This window comes from Balaenoptera acutorostrata, chromosome 15, assembly GCF_949987535.1.
Source record: "Balaenoptera acutorostrata chromosome 15, mBalAcu1.1, whole genome shotgun sequence".
Classification (NCBI taxonomy): domain Eukaryota; kingdom Metazoa; phylum Chordata; class Mammalia; order Artiodactyla; family Balaenopteridae; genus Balaenoptera; species Balaenoptera acutorostrata.
Window position 1 is genome coordinate 15,935,470 of NC_080078.1, and position 18,249 is coordinate 15,953,718.

General features: G+C 57.4%; 2 protein-coding genes across 9 annotated transcripts; one reads left to right on the top strand and one right to left on the bottom strand.

The window, feature by feature from the left end:
* Positions 1 to 85: 85 nt before the first annotated feature.
* Positions 86 to 10,496, bottom strand: ZNF646 (zinc finger protein 646). 6 transcript variants are annotated; one of them, XM_057529095.1, is made up of 4 exons: positions 10,383 to 10,401; positions 9,075 to 9,211; positions 2,005 to 7,430; positions 86 to 684 (listed from the first exon to the last, which is right to left on the bottom strand). In XM_057529095.1, the coding sequence occupies exons 3-4, from the start codon at positions 7,346 to 7,348 to the stop codon at positions 563 to 565; spliced, it is 5,466 nt and encodes a 1,821-aa protein (XP_057385078.1). In that variant the 5' UTR covers positions 7,349 to 7,430; positions 9,075 to 9,211; positions 10,383 to 10,401; the 3' UTR covers positions 86 to 562. The 6 variants fall into 6 exon arrangements, with proteins under 6 accessions (XP_057385078.1, XP_057385080.1, XP_007186506.2 ...); XM_057529097.1 differs by lacking the exon at positions 9,075 to 9,211 and having other exon boundaries at positions 10,383 to 10,496; XM_007186444.2 differs by lacking the exon at positions 10,383 to 10,401 and having other exon boundaries at positions 9,075 to 9,519.
* ZNF668 (zinc finger protein 668) lies at positions 9,529 to 18,247 on the top strand. Of its 3 annotated transcripts, XM_057529100.1 has the most exons (4): positions 9,537 to 9,653; positions 13,270 to 13,335; positions 15,463 to 16,131; positions 16,562 to 18,247. In XM_057529100.1, exons 3-4 carry the CDS (start codon positions 15,485 to 15,487, stop codon positions 17,772 to 17,774), a joined length of 1,860 nt encoding a protein of 619 aa, XP_057385083.1. In that variant the 5' UTR covers positions 9,537 to 9,653; positions 13,270 to 13,335; positions 15,463 to 15,484; the 3' UTR covers positions 17,775 to 18,247. The 3 variants fall into 3 exon arrangements, with proteins under 3 accessions (XP_057385082.1, XP_057385083.1, XP_057385084.1); XM_057529099.1 differs by lacking the exon at positions 13,270 to 13,335 and having other exon boundaries at positions 9,529 to 9,653; XM_057529101.1 differs by lacking the exons at positions 9,537 to 9,653; positions 13,270 to 13,335 and adding an exon at positions 9,760 to 10,563.
* Positions 18,248 to 18,249: the final 2 nt, after the last annotated feature.

Here is an 18,249-nt window from a genome sequence, read left to right on the forward strand (position 1 = left end):
CCCTCCACGTCCAGCTCTGCGGTCCAACGCAGGCCTCCCCAGCTTTCCCTATTCGTCATCCCCTCAGATACAACCACACCAGCCATGTACTTTGAAAATTTCTTTTTTGGGGGGAGCAATTTTCCTGTATTTTTAAACTTAAATAAATTGTTACAAAATAGACTTTAGAAAATAAATTACAAATTGTAGTAAAAGGCTCCCCCCCTTCCACAGGCAACATTCCCACCCATGGCTCTCTCTGAATCTGCCTCTCCCTAGTGTTGGAATCTGGCTGGTGAGGGTGGCCCGGCCGCAGAGCCTGGCACTGGGTTTCTTGCAGGGCTGGTCACAGGGAAGAGCATGGTGACAAAGGCAGGGGAAAGGAGGTCCTTCAAGGACAGGACGGGAGGAACATCTCACCCCCTCCATGGGAAAGAAGCCAGATCTGGGTCCTCTTTGCAGGAGGAGAGGAGAAGAGAGCTGGGGATGCCCAAACTACTCCTGAGCAAAACAAGGAGATCAAGCCTTTCCCTACAACCTGCCCTCCCCCTACCCCGTATTCTGATCTTTGGAAACTTGAAGTTCAGAGGGAGAAGCTGAGGTCTGCAGGCCACTGGGGTGAAGGGTCCAGGAGTGGGGTCGTGGGGGTGGGTGGAGGGGGCAATGACAAGTCCCCTCTGCCCGCCGCTGGTGCCTTTGGGGTTCCTGGGGAGAGAGAGACGAGGCGACTGAGGGCACAAACCCCGCACAGCTTGTACCCCTCCCCCTCCCTAGCCCTGCAGGCCATTCCCCACAGCCCCTGCCCCCAAGGCCTGTGTGAGAACTCCCAATTATTTCCCCAGACCTGGTTCACTAGCTCCTCACTCATTCCCTTGGGGTCACGAGAAATCTTTTATCCTGAAAGCCATTTTATCAGCACTCTCAGGGGAATCTCACCACCCACCCTTCCTGCCCTGACAATCTCTGGTCAAGGGGCCCACCAGCTCAGGCACACCCACTTTGGGGGCCACTAAATGGGAGGAGCCCTGGGAGAAGGGCTACGGATCCCTAGGGGAGGTGGAGAGCAAGCCCGGGACTTGCTGAGGGAACAGGCTCTCCCATTCCTCCGCAGCCTCGTCCTCCAGCAAGGCTGGGCGAGGTGTCTTTCCCTGGAGATTCCCCTGGATGGAGGATGGGAAATAGGGGCTGATAACTGTTGTTGCTATAGCTGGGCCTGGCTTCAAAGAAACAATTATCTGTGACTCAGTCCTCCAATTAAAGGTGTGCCAGAGGGGAGGGGGGTGTGCAGGTGGAAAGGGTGGCTTGGTTGGATCCCAAAAAGGAAATGCGCAGCAGAGAAAGAAGAAGGTTGAATAAAGGGAAGGAGAAGAAACGTGGGCCAATACAGGTGGGAAAGGGCCAAGGGTCTAGTTTCCAAGAAAAGAGGAGGGGGAGCAGAGACAAGATTCGGGGAAACGGACAGGGAGCTGGGTGCCAACTAATGACCCTGTTCCCCGACCAGGTCAGCATGGAAGCCACAGTCTGGGGGCGCCTCCCATGCCCCCTTCCTTTTTCCCTGGCTCCTTGCCTACTCTAGGGAAGAGCAGAACCTAGACCACCTTGTTCTCTGGAAATCATTACTTAACTGGCTGGATCAGGGGAGTTTCCGGATGCAGCAGCCAGGTGGTACCCAGCTACCTCCCCTCCCAAAACAAAAAGACCGTTCCTCTCTGGCTCCAGCACAGCAGAGGAGCCCCGGCAGCTGCCTCTGCCCCTGACCACTCCCTACCACCCCCGACTACCCCAACCCACCAGGCTACCTATTCACCTTGGGGTAAGGTAGCCCCCAGGGGTTCAGATCTCAGCTACTCAAAAGGCAGCATCCGCAAACTAGCTTTCTCTACATCCCAGCCCTGGCCGCCTCCTGGAATCCACGTGATCCTCTCACTCCTTGCTCCCCTTGGGGCCAGTTTTTACCCTCCACTGTGTGCCCGCCTCCTCTGGGACCCTTCAGTCCTCTGCCCAAGCCCACTCATGCCCCCGTACCAGAGCTGGCCACTGCCCACTCCTCCTGGTGCTGCTGCTGGTGCTGCAGGAAGCTGATGCGGCGGCGGAAGTGGCGGGGACAGTGGGGGCAGGTGAAGGGCCCCTCCCGGGGTGCGTGGACACGCCCATGGCCCTCCAGCCGGGCAGCTGTCCGGAAGGCCTTGCCACAGACGCTGCAGCGGTGGCGCTTGGGGTCCGTGTGGGTCCTGCCGTGGTTCTTAAGGGACAGCAGGTTGGGTAGAAGTTTGGGGCAGAGGGAGCAGGGATACAGTCCAGTGGTGTGGGCCTTCTGGTGGTTCAGCAGGCTACCGGCATGGCGGTAGGAACGCCCACACTGGGCACAGTGGAAGGGCCGCTCCTCGTCCACAGCTGCTGCAGACCTGACGCCTTGGCCTCCATTAGCTCTCCCGGCATTCTCTCCTGGGGCCCTGGGGGGTTCTGATGGGGCCTTCTGGACTTGACCAGGGAGATCCACCTCATCCTCCACAGCCCCAGCTTTGGGACCTCTGGCCTCCATCTGGGGCGACACCTGACTGAGGCCCCTGGCATGAGTCTGAAGGTGGCTGGCAAGTTCATGGTGGGACCGAAGGGCCTTGCCACAGTCAGGGCAGGCAAAGGTCTGGGCAGCTATGTGGTTGTGGCTCTGGCTCTTGGTGGCCACAGGATTCAAGAACTCCTTGGAGCAGAGCAGGCAATAGTGACGGTCTGTCTTGTGGGTGTTGTGGTGTTTCAAGGGCCCTTCCGACTGGCAGGAGGTCTTGCCACAAGGGCTGCAGGAAAAGGAGTGGCTCTCCGGCTGAAGCTGAGGGCTGCTGTCTCCATTGTTCCAGCTATCCACGGGAATCAGACTAGGTCCATTGGGCTGGCTGTTGCCAAGGTGGCAAGGACTCCTGGGGACACTGTCCCCTGCCTCGTCTTCCGGCTTGGTCGGTACGTGACCCCCAGGAACCCAATCTCCATCATGATTCACCGGTCCTCTGTCTCCTTGCCACCCATCTGCTTTCCCCGTGCCCCAGGACATTGGCTCTGTGCCTTCTAAACCTGATGCCTTGAGGGGGCTCTGACTCTGCTCCGCTGGCCTCATGACTCCAGCCTCCAGCGGGGATACCGACTCAGTACCGCACCACCTGCCCTCTAGTCCCTGGTCATCGACCAGGTTCCCCTCACCGCCCTCGGTGCCGTTTGGGCCTCCCTGACCCCCTCTGGCCTCCTCCTCATGCTCTCGCAGGTGCCGCTCCAGAGATCCCCGGCCAGGGAAGCCCCGGCCGCAGAGGGCGCAGCGCACAGCTGCCCGCCGGGACCGCCCAGCTCGGCGCCGCCGGCTCTCCGAGTGCAGCCTCTGGTGGTCCTTCAGGGCCATGCGGTTGGAGTAGGTCTTGGGGCAGGCGGGACAGCTATACTGGCCCGTCTCATGGCTACGCCTGTGGTTCAGGAGGCTGCCGGCGTGGCGGTAGGTCCGCCCACACTGCCCACAGCGAAAGGGCCGATCTTCCCGGGGCAGCTTGCGGGAGCCCCCAGCTCCACCGCGCTCCACGTGGACCCGCTGGTGGCTGGCCAGCTGCTTCTGCAGGCGGAAGGCCTTCCCACATTCGGCGCAGCGGAAACGCCGGGGATCCGCGTGGATGCGCCGGTGGTTCTTGAGGGACATGAGGTTTGAGAAGCCTTTGGAGCAGGCCTGGCAGCCAAAGTGGCCGGTCTGGTGGCTCTGCCGGTGATTGATGAGGCTGCCGGCGTGCTTGTAGGACCGGCCGCACACCTCGCAGCTGAAGGGCCGCTCGGAGCTGGCTTCAGTCTGGCAGCCCTTCTCCGCAGTCTCCAACCTCGGCTCCATTTCCTCCCCCTTCACAGTGGTCTCCTCCCAGGCCTCTTCCTTCACCCTCGCCACCTCCTCCAGGGGCTCCACTTTAAGTTCCTTCTGGAACTTCTCCACTTCTGCCTGCCCGAGGCCCTCCTCCGCCATGTTTTGGGGCTCACCGCTGCCTCCTGCCTCTGGAACGGGCCCCACCTGGGGCTCAGAGCCTTTGCAGCGCGGGTGGTTTCGCAGATGATTGCGATAGGCAGCCAGGTTGGGGTAGCAGCGGCAGCAGACGGGGCAGATGAAGTCTCCGGTCTGGTGGATCTTGCGGTGGTTCACCAGGCTGCCCCCATGGCGATAGGTCTTGCCACACTGGTTGCAGCGGAAGGGGCGGGGCTGGGTCTCCAGAGAACTTTCCCCACCCTGCATGCAAAGGCTGTCTGCAAGCGTGGCACCTACTCCCTCTCCAGACTTTGTGTCTCCACCCTCCCCAGAAAAAGAGGTCACCGTGCCCTCAAAGGTGCCATCTGCAACCATCCCCGTGGCATCACCTGACTCTCCCGGGTGATGAATGAGGCTGGGAACCTCGCCGTTGGTGTTCCCGGAACTCTGGCTTTGATGGTGACGCTCCAGGCTGCCCAGGTCATCGTAGGTCTGACCACAGCAGCCACAGATGTGCCCATACCCGGCGCCATCCAGCGCCTCCACCTCCCGCTGCAGCTGATTCAGCAGTTCTGCTTCCGAGAGCTGCAGTGGGGGGCTATGGGTGGAGGCTGCCCCTGCTGCTCCTTCCTCTTCCCCCTCCTCCTCTGAGCCCTCAGTCGTACCATAGGAGTCATGAGCCTGGCGCCAGTGACGCCTGTAGCCAGCCCGCCCAGGGAAGATCATGCCGCAGAGGCAGCAGAGGAAGGGCTGTGCGGAGGCTGCCTCCCCGGGCCCATGGCTCTGGAAGTGGCTGCGCAGGGCAGGCAAGGACTCAAACTCCTTCGGGCAGAGGGAGCACTGATAGATGCCCGGTGGGTGGCAGGGCCTGTGGCTCAGCAGGCCAGCGGAGTGGGGGAAAGAATGCCCACAGTCAGGACACATGTGGGAGACCTCAGCCTGCCAGCCAGCAGCGGCTCTGGCAGAGTGGGAAGGGGAGCTGGGCTGGCCAGGGGCTGGTTTCTGGTCTTCCTCCACCCCAGGGAGGCCACCACAGAAGCGAGTCCCATTGCTCTCCTCATCGCCTGGGACGTCCAAGTTGTCAAGGAAACAGGCCTCCTTCCTTTCCAGTCCTTCCTCAGTGCCGCTGCTCTCTTTATCACCCTGGAAACAGGCCTCATCCCTCTCAAGCCCACATTTGTCCCTTTCAGCTGCAGCCTGCAAACAGCTCCCATCACTTTCCATGTTGCCTTCGGCTCCACTCAGACTTTGCCTTGAAGGGTCTTGGGGAGGGCTCAGGCCCTCACCGTCTCCCACCAGCTCTGGGGCCCAGCTCCCGCCTGACGGGAGTTTGGCTTCTCCCCCACCGCCAGCGCTGCCAGCCCGCCTCCGGTGCCGCCTGCTCCGCCGCCGACTGTGGCGGCGCATGTGGTTCTTCATGGCGGCCACGGTGTGGAAGCGCTTGGCGCAGGCCCCGCAACTGAAGTCTCCCGTCTGGTGGGTCTGCCGGTGGTTGATGAGGCTGCCTGAGTGGCGATAGCTCTTTCCACAGTCTCGGCAGGCAAACGCCCGAGGAGGTGACACCCTGGTCTCGGTCCTGCCGTTCTCCCCTTCCCCATGGCTCCGGCCGTGATGTTCAAGACTCTCAGGGTCTTCAAAGAGCATGCCACCCAGGCTACATATCTGTGGCGCGGTCCTATCTGCTGCTGGCGGGACATCGGTGGCCCCCTCTTCACGTCTGCACCCAGGTCCCTGATCTGAATGGGGGGCTGCCTCTGCTCCCACTGGGTCAGCTGGGAGCTCCAACTTGCGGCGGCCGAGGGGACCCTCGGCCCCTGGGCCTGTGCTGCGGCGAGCAGCCTTGCAGTGTACCCGCACGTGGTTGCGCAGGGCCATGAGGTTGGGGTACTTGCGGGGACAGAGTGAGCACTGGTACTCTCCTGTCCGATGGCTATGGCGGTGGTTCACCAGGCTCCCCCGGTGCCGGTAAGCCCGACCACACTCATTGCACTTATAGGGGCGGTGGTCCAGGGTGGCGGCGGGGACCTCCTTCTCTTTGTGGGTGGTCTCAGCCAGCGGCAGGGGAGCTGGCAGTACTGATGGCTGCCCATCCTCTCCGGCTCCTTGCCGGGGTCTGTGATGTGCCCGCACGTGGTTTTTGAGGGCAGCTGCGTTGAACAGCTGCTTGGAACAGATGGAGCAGGGGTAGACACCTGTCTGGTGGCTCTTGCGATGGTTGATGAGGCTCCCAGCATGGCGGTAGGTACGGCCACAGTCCCCACAGTGGAATGGCCGGTACTCCTCCAGGCTGCTATCTTCCAGCTCCCCAGAGGTGCTCAGCTCCCCAGAGCCATTCAGCATCTGTGTACCAGGGAGCTGTTCCCGGCTGCTCTCGTCTGCATGCCCATTGGTGGTGGGCATCCCTTTCTCTTCCCACAGCCGCTCCTGACTTTCACCCTCATGGGATTGCTGATGTTCCAGCAGCTCTCGGGGGAGCCGGAAGGCGCGGGGGCAGTGGGGACACTGGTAAGGCCGATACTGGGCATGGAGTCGGGAGTGATTCTTCAGAGCCATGAGGTTAGAGAACTCCTTGAAGCAGATGGCACAAGGGTAGACGCCCAGGGTGTGGCTCTGGCGGTGGTTGGTGAGGCTCCCAGCATGCTTGTAGGTTTTGCCACATTGACTGCATTTGTACCGCCGCTCATCCTCAGCAGGAGGGGACTGGGCGGGCTCCTCGCCCGCTGTGAAATTCACTACTGATTCAGCCAAATACTGTTCCAAATTGCTAAGGAGACTGCTGGCCGGGGTGGGGAGCGGTGGGTCTCCGGCAGAGTTGGTGGTGGGCCCCCAGCCCTCTGTGCCCTCCTCAGGATCTGGCTGGCTTTCCCAGCCTTCTCTTTGTCTGGTGGGTGGATCTTCCCAAGTGCCCAGAGCTGCCCTAGAGTCTGGCCCAGATTCACAGCCAGATGTCTCTTCAGTATGTTTCTTCTGGTTTTCCCAGCCTTCTCCAGGGCCAAGCCTCTGGCCCCAGGAGTCACTGGACACTGTCTCCCCCTGGAGGCATGGAGTGGCTTCCTTGGGGCGCGGAGGCCTGTGCCGCCGGCGGCCTTCAGGAGCATGAGTCCTCATGTGGCTCTTGAGGGCCATGGGATTCGTGAAGTCCTTGCCACAGGTGGTACAGGGGAAAAGGCCAGTCTCGTGGGTCCGGCGGTGGTTGACCAGGCTCCCTGGGTGACGATAGCCCCGCCCACACTGCTGACAGCGGTAGGGCCGAGGGATGCTGTCAGCCTCCTCACTGTCCTGGTTGGAAGATGGATGGAGCAGTTCTCGGTGCCGTGACAGTTCTGGGAGGCTAGGAAAGTGGCGCTGACAGTCAGAGCAGCTGAGTGAGGTGGGCGTGTCCTCCATGGGGCAGTGTGGCAGAAACCTGAAGGTTCAGGAAGAGCAGGCAGGTGGCAGCAGCATCTTCCTCTGGTGGAGGGTCCAAGGCCTAGGAACAGGGGGCAGTGGTCAGAAGGAAGGCCTGAATTAACTTTGCCTCTTAGTTCCATGAGCAACAAGTTCACCAGAGGGCACACATGGGTTCCCCAAGCAGCAATGCCCAGAGACCTGCTCTCTACTGGATCTATTCTGGAAGCACCATCATTTAATACTTCCCTGCATACAAGCTCCCCAAACATGGGAGCTCCTCTAGGCCTGACTCATCTCTGGAAGTATAGATAAGGAAACTGACGTCTAAAGGAATGCAACCTACCTCTGATCACAAACCTATTATTCTGTCTTCAGACCAAATCCCAAAAGCCTTACTGTCCCTAACCATCTGCTCTCTATAAATCTGAAACAACCTATCTTCTGCGACATCTTAAAAGGAAACCTATACCTCTCCTAGAACCTTCTATAAGGTAAGTCCAATCCTCCCTCCTTCACCCCTCAGCTGAACAGAGTAGCCTAGAGGCATGGAAGAAGCAGCCTCTTTCTTCAGTTGACAGCCTAGGACCTGAGAGGTGAGGTTAGAGGCCCCCTTCAGAGAAAGGGCTGGCTTGTTCCCCCACCTGCCCTATTCCTTTCAGGGTCACAAAGTCACCTTTCTGAAAGACTCTCTTGGGTTCCCCGGATTCCAAACGATCTTCCATCTTGGAAATTTCGTCTCCTTTCTGGTTCTTCACCCTCTACCTTTTTCTTTCCTACGCCTCTCCATCCCTTCTCATTTTTTTTTCTACCTTCTCTCATAATACTGATGACAACAGCAACACGTGCTACCTAAGCATTACCGTGTGTCAGGCACTGTGCTAAGTAAAGAATATTCGTTATGTCACTTAGTCCTCACAACACACTGCAGTGCCTCTGTTATCCCAGTTTACACACGAGCCAGCCCGTTTGACTCGGACAATCTTCTTTCCAAAGCCCTTGCTCTCTCCATGGCAGGCCCCCATGCCTCCTACATCACCTTGGCCTTCTCTGACTCTGACTCTTCACTCCCTTGGGACCCCAATACAACTCCTATCTCCGACTCTAAACCCCCTTACTGAATCTGCTCCCAGAATTCTCACTTCACAAAGCCCCTTCGCTCAAGAGTCGCCTCTCCTAATCAACTACCAATAAGGTCCTCTTGCTTCGCTCATCTCCTCGACCAGTTTTCTCTTAGGACCCCTACCTCACACCGGTGGCCCCTTCTCGTTCCCGCCGCGGGTGCGTCCGTTGGGGACCGCGAACGGGAGTGCGCCTGCGCACTGGGACCCTCACCCTAACTGCAGCCGCGCGCCCCAAGGGGTGGTTGTGCAGGGGCTCTCGAGCTCCCACACACGCACACTCTGCCAGGGCTCCTGGGCGGTGGGAGGTGAGGGAAAGAGGGAAAAGAGAGGGGGAGAAGGAAGGACGCAGAGGAAAGAGGGCGCAGCTGGCACGAGCCAGCAGTCTAACCGAGCTCCGCGGACACTTCCTATTGTTACTAGGAAACAGGAAGTGTCCTAGCCGCAAAAGCTTCCCCGCGAAACTTCCGCCTTAAAAATGCTTCTGTCCCGCCTCCAAGCAGCGGTTCTACACAGACACATTTCCGGTGCTAGATGAGAAGCAGCTAAGGCGCGACTCTGACCCCGCCCACGTAGGTCAAAGAGCTGTGTCGTTCTGCACTAACCTTAGCCACACTTCCGGGAAGAGCCGCTAAAATCCTTCCGGTGCATATTGGCTGAGCGCAGAAGAGGATAAAAAGGGTTCTGCAGCCCTGGCCTCAGTATTTTGGCGACACTTTTCCTGGGGCTTCTTGTAAAACTTCTAAAGACAGATGAAGGGAGCGTCATTTGCTCCTTGCTATTAAGGGAAATGTTGTGGAATATAAGCGGATTTAGGTACTACAAATCTTGGGCATGGCCTTTCTGTCCTCCCACCTTCTAGTTCACGGTGATCTATCCCCAGGCTAGCAATAGCCGGTGCATCCCGTAAACCTATTCCGGTGTCCTCTGTCATTAGCACCCACAGAGACCCCCTGCAAGGTGTTTCTCCGCCACCTTCGGCTGGGGGTGCTCGGATAAACTTCGCCTTCCTCCCTAGCGGGAAAAGCTCCCTTCCACTTCCGCTCGCCAACCCCGCCTCCCGTCCCTCCCCCTCCCCCCCCCAAAGCTGGGTCCTAGCGCCTGCCGCTCCCTGGATGTGTCCCGGGCTCCGTCGGTGAGAGGAGCTGCCGTTGACGCCACGGAGCCAGCCCCAGTCTGTTCAGGTAGGAAATGCCGGCGGGAAGCCGCAGGGACTCCCGGGCAGTCCCACTGCGGACGCAATCCGAACGGGCCTCAGTTTCCCTGTGGGTGCAGAGGGCAGATGGGGTTGGCCTGGCGCGAGCGGCGCGGGAGGGGCGGGAGGAGTGCGGCCCCGGGAGGGCGCGGGCGGGCGGGCTCTGGGCCCAGTGGGTCCTAGAACCCGCCGGCTGTCCCGGCGGACCGGCTGCAGCAGACGCCTGTGCTCGGGCGGCACGGCTGCCCGCCTTGCGCCGTGCGCGCACGAGGGTCCTAGAGCCCGCCATGTTGCAGGCTTTTGTCCCAGGCGTGCGGCCCGTCAAGCAAGGTCCCCGGCGCCGGCGTTCCCCCTCCCCAGTCGAGGTCCTGGCCGCCCCTCCCGCGGTCCTAGAGAACGCCATCTTGCCGGCCTTTGTCCAAAGTATGGCCTTCGGTCCATTCATTTGTTCATTCTGTCATCCTTCGTTCACTCCTTCTTGCCACGTTCTCCGGTGCCACGTTTTCCCAGGGCTTTTCCTGAGAAGAGGCAGCCCAGGGCCCTGCCCTGCGGGTCTGTCTGTCTGCCGGGGGTTCCGACACGTAGACAGTTGCAGGGAGCGAGAATGCGCAAGGTTTCCGCAGCTCTCGGCTCTAACGACCTTAAAACTCCCACATGCCTCAGAGACCTCATTTTAATGATGAGAAAACTGAGGCCCAGAGAGCCATGGCGCTCTTACCTCTATAGTCTATTAAGTATTCCTGAGGGCACTGGGGAAGCAGGTATTTGAAGGATGCAAAAGAGTTTTCCCACGGGAGAAGGCAGAGGGAACTGCATATGGAGATGTATTTAGGTGGTGAAGTTTGAGAATTGTGGCTGGAGCTAAGGTCGCTGTCGGGAGGGGCACACTGCCCCTGGAGGTGAGGCTGGAAAAGTGGGTTGGGATTAGGTTGTGGACTGACCAGATTGGACGCCTAGGAGATGATTAGTTCTTATCTCTGCATGGTTCACAGTTCCCCATCTGCCGTCTCACCGGATCTTTCATGGCCTGTGAGGCCTATTGGTAACTACTTGTTTAGAGGTGGGGAGACTGAGGTGCAGAGAGGATAAAAAGTGGCTCTTCACCTCATCACTGCCCGCAGGGTTCTAAACTCTGGGAATTAAATCTCTGCATCCCTGGCATTTAGAGCCTGTTCATGCAGCAGGACGTCCCCCGCCCCCTAAATTCAGTAGTAAACAAAGACAAAGACAAGCCTCCCTCACCAGAGCAATGAATCCACTGTGGGATACTGGGGGCGATATATGGACCCTGTGAACTTGGAAAAGCAGAGAAATTCAGTTACTAAATAGTTGTTGACCGACATTCTTCTAAACTCCTACTATGGAGGAGGCAGAGGCTATAGACCTGGGTTCAAATACCGCCTCGGAGGTTGATTTGTTCAGTTTGTTTTGGGCACCAAGCATGGTTCTATGCGTAGAGGATACAGAATGATAAAGGTTCCTGGCTCTTTGCCAGCCTAGACTCTCAAGCTGGAGACAGAGAATTAATAACTGAACCATAAAATGTATAAGTGCTAGCAAAGCAATAAGCAGGGGACAGAGGGCAGAAGTTTGGGAGGCAGACCACCTGGCTTTGAGTATTGGCTGTGACTGTGACTAGTTTCTTCACTTCTGTGTGCCTCAGTATCCTTGTCTGAAAAATGGGGGGAAAATAATACTATTTAACTTAGTCTGTTTGGGCTACCATAACAACAACAACAGAAAACCATAACAGACTGGGGGGCACAACAGAAATTTATTTCTCACCGTTCTGGAGGTTGAGGTGTCCAAGATCAAGGTGCTGGCCAATTCAGTTCCTGGTGAAGGCTCCTTTCTTGGATCGTATGTGGCCACCTTCTGTCTAAGTTCTCACATGGCCTTGCTTCCATGCATGCGCACATTCATCCATAACAAACTCCTAGGCCGTCGTGAGGCTTAGCTTGAGTAGTACACATAAAATGCTTAGAATGATACCTGGCCCATGGTAAATTTGCAAGGAATGTTATCCAGATGAGCAACATGAAGGAAATTAAACAGGAGGGGGATAGAGAGTGATTAGCAGGGGTGCAGATAGCATTAAGAAAGGTGGTCAGGAAAGCCCTCTTTAAGGAGGTGACAGGGAGCTGAGACCCAAATGGAATCAAAGAGATAGCTACACAAAGACCCTCGGAAATAATGTTTCTAGCAGAGGAAACTGCTAGTGCAAAGTCCCTGAGATGGGAAGGAATTTAAGTCTTTGAGGAGATAAAGGGGGAGCCTGTGTGGGTAGAGCCTAGTGAGCCCAAGGGAGAGGAGTGGGAGATGGGATAGGCAGGAGTTAGATAGTTCAGGGCCTTGCTTGCCATGGAAAAGATATTGGTCTTTGTCCTGGGAGCAGTGGAAAGTCTCATGATTTGGCTAATAAACCTTAAGTAAATGAACACTGGTAGAGAAAGAGCCCAGCCCAGGGACCTGAAGACTCGTGTTTGAGTCTGGGCTCCTTGACTAGCTATGTGTCCTTATGTGTAAGTTTTTTCCCTTATGGGGGCCTTAATCTCCACATCTGAAAAAGAGGTGTATTAAAAATGCCTCTCTCCTAGAAGCTTCTGAAAACCTAAGGTTCTTAAATGAGTGTTAGTTGGAATGACCCAGAAAGCATGTTTAGAATAGATTTCTGAGTCCTACCCCATGCTCCCTGCATGATTATTTTCACAGAATCACTCTAGGGAGTGGTGGGTGGAAGAGTCCTCCGTGAACAGGGAAGTGAAGAGCTGATGATGGGTTTTTTGTTGGTTTTTTTTTACTTATTTTTTTGGTTGCACTGGGTCTTCGTTGTGGCTTGCAGGCTTCTCTAGTTGTGATACGCGGGCTTAGTTGCCCCGTGGCATGTGGGATCTTACTTCCTCGACTAGGAATCAAACCCACGTCCCCTGCTTTGGAAGGCGGATTCTTAACCACTGGACCACCAGGGAATTCCCAATGCAGGGGTTTTAGACAGGGGCCTAGCCTACCTGACCCTTCGTTCTTTATAGAGCTTGTGCCTGGCACACCCCTACTATTTCCCCTGGGAAGTGCCTTAGGAGGAGGGATTTACCCCTCCAGCTACCTGGTTTCTGGCTCACAGATGGGAAGACTGAGACCCAGAGCTTGGAACCCACGGGTCCAGCCCTCTGAGAGGGAAACAGAAACATAAAGGGTGCTGGCTCTGGTCTCCAGGGACTTCTACAGGAATGAGAGGAGACCAAGGTATAACCTGAGCTCAGGGTTCTGGTCGTCGTGGGGCTGGCCCAGGTAGCAGATAAGTCTGGGAGGGCCCAACTACTCAAGGTGAATTAAACACCTGGATTCAAGTTTCACCTGCATGAGTTACTAGGTATGTGAGCATGGGTTAATCACTAACCTTCTCAGAACCTCAGTTTATTCATCTGTAAAATGAGGACAATAATCCCTATCTCAGGAAGCTATGAGAGAATTAAATAAGGTTGCACACTCAGCAAGGTGTCTGGCTCTGAGAAGATTCAGTAATTGAGGGGAGTAATTATTCTTATCTCATTCAGCCCTCGCCCAACCCTGTGAAGTAAGTAGTGTTATTACCTCCCTTTTTTCAGATGAGAAAACTGAGGTCCTACGGCATGAAGTAAATTGCACAAGGTCACAGCTAGGAAGTGAGGAAGGTAAGATTCGAAGCCACGCAGTTTGGCTTCGGAGACTGCACTTAACGACAATGCTAAATTGTTTCTCTGGGCCTCAGTTCCCTTATCTGTGAAAGGGGGTAATAACAGAACTTTTTTCATGGTGCTGACATGAAGTGCAAGTAAGTTAATACATGTAAAAAGGTTAGGATGTTGCCTATTGTTTAGCAGGTGCTCGGTAAATGTGAGCTATCATTTTGTTTTTCAAAATATTTATTTATTTATTTATTTATTTGGTTGCATCAGGTCTTAGTTGTGACAGGCAGGCTCCTTAGTTGTAGCTCCCAGGCTCCTTAGTTGTGGCATGCGAACTCTAAGTTGCGGCGTGCATGTGGGATCTAGTTCCTTGACCAGGGATGGAACCCTGGCCCCCTGCGTTGGGAGCACGGAGTCTTATCCACTGAGCCACCAGGGAAGTCGCAGGCTGTCATTTTTATTAAGGAGAAACTTGATCAGACTGTCCAGAGATGATCTGGAAAGGAGGTAGTGAGGGCCTCATCCAAGGATAGGCAGATTCCCTAGAAACCGTAGGCAGAATTCAAGCCCTGGGGAAGGCTGGGCCTCAAGCCCTTTAACTCACCTTCCAGCCCTAGGACTTAGTTCAAAAAGTGAAAAAACCAAGCTGAGGGTGGAACAGAGCTGTGTGGGATGTAGGCCAGAAACCAAAGGGGAGATGCAGGAAGACCTTCCTTTGGGAAGTAAGGCTCAAAGGAAGGATTGGTAGGATTTATAACAGCCAGGAAGGACCTGGGAACTTGCATGGTGTGATGGAAGCCATGAAAAATTCTTGAGCAGGGGACAGAGCATCACATGGTACCTTAGGGAGAAGACTCCGGCTGCCTGTGCACACTAGATTGCGTGTGTAGGGGTGGGAGACTGAGGCAAGGCCACTAGGCAGAAGGGTGCTGATTCTAAAGATGCAGCCCTTGCCAATCACCCGGGGACTCCTGCATCCTCCCTGGGTCATAACTTAGAAGACACCAACCCCTGAGGTATACAGATGATGAAACAGGCCTAGAAAGGAGTGCTAGAATCCAAACCTCCTACCTCCCAGCCCATCTTTTGGACACACCTGGCTCCCCTCCCCTCTCTATAACATTGTCCTTCCCCCCACCCTGGCTGCCCCAGCAGCTGCTGCACCTTAAGTGGATCTGCTGTAATCCTCTTCCCTTCATCCTCCAGGGAGGATGAGCTGGTGTTAAGACTAATGCAGCTGTTAATCCTATTTCCTCCCAGCCATGATCTGCAGGAGCAGCTGGGTGGAGGCTGTCTGGGCTCTGAACGGAGAAGGAAGGGGCCATAGCTAGAGTGGGTGTCCCAGGAGGCCAGGCCAGAGCAGATACATTGAGTATGAGACAGAGACTTCTAACTTCTGCTAGCAATGGCTCAAGCTGCTTTGAGAGTAATTGAGCTTCCCATTACCAGAGTTATGGGAGCAAGAACCAAAGACCCATTCCAGAGCAGAGGGTGGACCAGGATTCCTATCCGGGGTGGAGTACCTTACAGCTGTGCCAGGCCAGAATTCTGTGTGAACAGTTGCTGCCTCTGCAAGCTAACCAACCAGAGGGGAAAGACAAAATACATACGCTGGGGACCTATCCCTTCCAGACAGATGGTGCCAATCACCACATTTAGCCCACTGGCTCTGCCTTCTTCTGGCCCTACCTCTGTCTTTCCTGAGCACTTGGAGACCTTCAGGCCAGACCCACATCTAGGTAGCCTCCGTGTCTGCAGCCTTGCACATGTCTTGGATTCTGAGCTGTAGAAGGAAGATGGTGAGATGGACAGAGCCTGGGCCTTCTGGGAATGCCACAGGGTTTGGAGAAGCCCAGAGGCTGGGGAGGGAAGTGCAGGTGGGCATTTCGATGATCCCGGCCTCCTCTCTTAGTTCCTCTGAGGTCACCTGGTCCAGCTCCTTTCATCAGTGAACAGACCAGAGAGGAAACTTGAGCGCAGAGAGACAGGAATGTTTGCGAGGAAGGATGTGCATCCCGGGTGGGAAATGCAGATAAGACAGAGTTCCTTCTGAGGCCTCAGAGGGCTTTGGTGAGGAGCCAGGCCTTGGAGAATTGGAAAGGGGTGTGGCTTCTAACTTTGCCTCTCTTGCAGAGAAGCCCCGCCCATCCAGGCCATGGAGGTAGAGTCTTCGGAGGAGAGGTCCCCAGCCCCAGGCTACAAGCGCTCTGGCCGCCGCTATAAGTGCCTGTCCTGTACCAAGACGTTTCCAAATGCACCCCGGGCAGCACGCCATGCTGCCACACATGGGCCTGCAGACTGCACAGAGGAGGTGGCCGAGGCAAAGCTGAAGCCAGAGACAGACCCCAAAGCGGAGGATGCCAGCGGGGACAAGGTGTCAGGTGCAGCGGCGAAGCCTCGGCCGTATGCGTGCCCGCTGTGCCCCAAGGCCTACAAAACGGCACCAGAGCTACGCAGTCACGGGCGCAGCCACACGGGCGAGAAGCCCTTCCCTTGCCCTGAGTGCGGTCGCCGCTTCATGCAGCCCGTGTGCCTGCGCGTGCACCTGGCCTCGCACGCCGGCGAGTTGCCTTTCCGCTGCGCGCACTGCCCCAAGGCCTATGGCGCGCTCTCCAAGCTCAAGATCCACCAGCGCGGTCACACCGGCGAGAGGCCCTACGCCTGCGCCGACTGTGGCAAGAGCTTCGCTGACCCCTCGGTGTTCCGCAAGCACCGGCGCACGCACGCAGGCCTGCGGCCCTACAGCTGCGAGCGCTGCGGCAAGGCCTACGCGGAACTCAAGGACCTCCGCAACCACGAGCGGTGAGGGCGCTGGGCTGGGTGGGGGGCGGCTGAAGGGGTTGGGAAGAGCGCACCAATAGCGTGAAGGCGTTGAGTCCCAAAGATCGGAAGGAACCAATGGGAAAGTGAGTGAGGCAGAGCTATGGGGGCGGAGGGTGGAACTGGGGTCTGATAGGCCTGGGTTCCTGGACTAGGAAAGGGGCGGGGCTTGAAGTTGGGCCGCTGCCCAGGAGGTGCGAGTGGGGCCCGAGTCTGTTGAGTGCAGAGATGGATCTAGAACACCTAGACACCCAGCCTGAAGGTTTCTTACTCTGAGGTACAGACCTGTGGCCCTTAGGGGATTGGGCCAAGGCCCCAGCGATGTTAGGGGGCCCTAACGTACAGTGCAGACAGGCGGCCGGGGTCGGACGATGGGCTGCCACCTTCACTCCGGCCCTCTGCACTCCCACAGGTCCCACACCGGCGAGCGCCCCTTCCTCTGCTCAGAGTGCGGGAAGAGCTTCTCCCGCTCGTCCTCGCTCACGTGCCACCAGCGCATCCATGCAGCGCAAAAGCCCTACCGCTGCCCAGCCTGTGGCAAGGGCTTCACGCAGCTCAGCTCCTACCAGAGCCATGAGCGCACGCACTCTGGCGAGAAGCCCTTCCTTTGCCCCCGCTGCGGCCGCATGTTCTCCGACCCCTCGAGCTTCCGGCGCCACCAGCGGGCGCACGAGGGTGTGAAGCCCTACCGCTGCGAGAAGTGCGGCAAGGACTTCCGGCAGCCGGCCGACCTGGCCATGCATCGGCGGGTGCACACGGGCGACCGGCCGTTCAAGTGCCTGCAGTGTGACAAGACGTTCGTGGCGTCCTGGGACCTCAAGCGGCACGCGCTGGTGCACTCCGGCCAGCGGCCCTTCCGCTGCGAGGAGTGCGGGCGAGCCTTCGCCGAGCGAGCCAGTCTCACTAAGCACAGCCGGGTGCACTCGGGTGAGCGCCCCTTCCACTGCAACGCCTGCGGAAAGTCCTTCGTGGTCTCGTCAAGCCTGAGGAAGCACGAGCGGACCCATCGCAGTAGCGAGGCCGCAGGGCCTCCCCCGCAGCAGGAGCTGGTAGTGGGGCTAGCGCTGCCGGTCAGTGTGGCAGGCGAGGGCTCAGCGGCCCCGGCAGCAGGGGCGGGGCTCGGGGACCCTGCAGCAGGGCTGCTGGGGCTGCCCCCGGAATCGGGTGGTGTGATGGCCACCCAGTGGCAAGTGGTGGGCATGACCGTGGAGCACGTGGAGTGCCAAGATGCTGGGGTTGGGGAGGCTCCTGGTCCCTTGGGGGGGGCAGGCGAAGTGGGGGGTGAGGAGGTGGATCAGAAACCACCACAGTTTGTATGCCGGGAGTGCAAGGAGACGTTCTCCACGCTGACGTTGCTGCGACGGCACGAGCGCTCACACCCAGAGCTCCGGCCCTTCCCCTGCACCCAGTGCGGCAAGAGCTTCTCAGACAGGGCTGGGCTGCGCAAGCACAGTCGCACCCACAGCTCTGTGCGCCCCTACACCTGCCCCCACTGCCCCAAGGCCTTCTTGAGTGCCAGCGACCTGCGCAAGCACGAACGCACCCACCCTGTGCCCATCGGGACCCCCACGCCCCTCGAGCCCCTCGTGGCTTTGCTAGGAATGCCTGAAGAGGGCCCAGCCTGAGGCCCAGGCCCCCTCTGCCACACTCCCGGGAGCTCTGCCCCTACAGGGTGCTTCCTGAACCTCCCTTTGCCTCAGCTCACTCTTAGACTCCAGATCCATTCCATCGCCCCAGGCAGCTAGCTCACCTTCCTGACAAAGAGCTGGGGACAGTGGAGGCTGGCAGCAGCCTGCGAGAGACATGGCTCCCTCTGAGCACCACTCATTAAAACATTCACTTTGACACTGGGTTGTCTTCTGTGTTCTGGTCGGGGGTAAGTAATGGGAGTTTGGGCATTAGATAAGGTTCCGTGGAGATCCCTGGATTGACAGATTAGAAACTAGAAGGGTCTTTGGGTGCACTGTTTTCTCTAAATATGTTTCAGAATGTCTTGTGACAAAGGGTTCCGTGGTCAAGTAAGTACAGGAAATTCCTGTACCCTTCTTGGGAATTCTTGGTGATCAAAGTATATTAAAGTCATCGATAAGTCCTGCAATG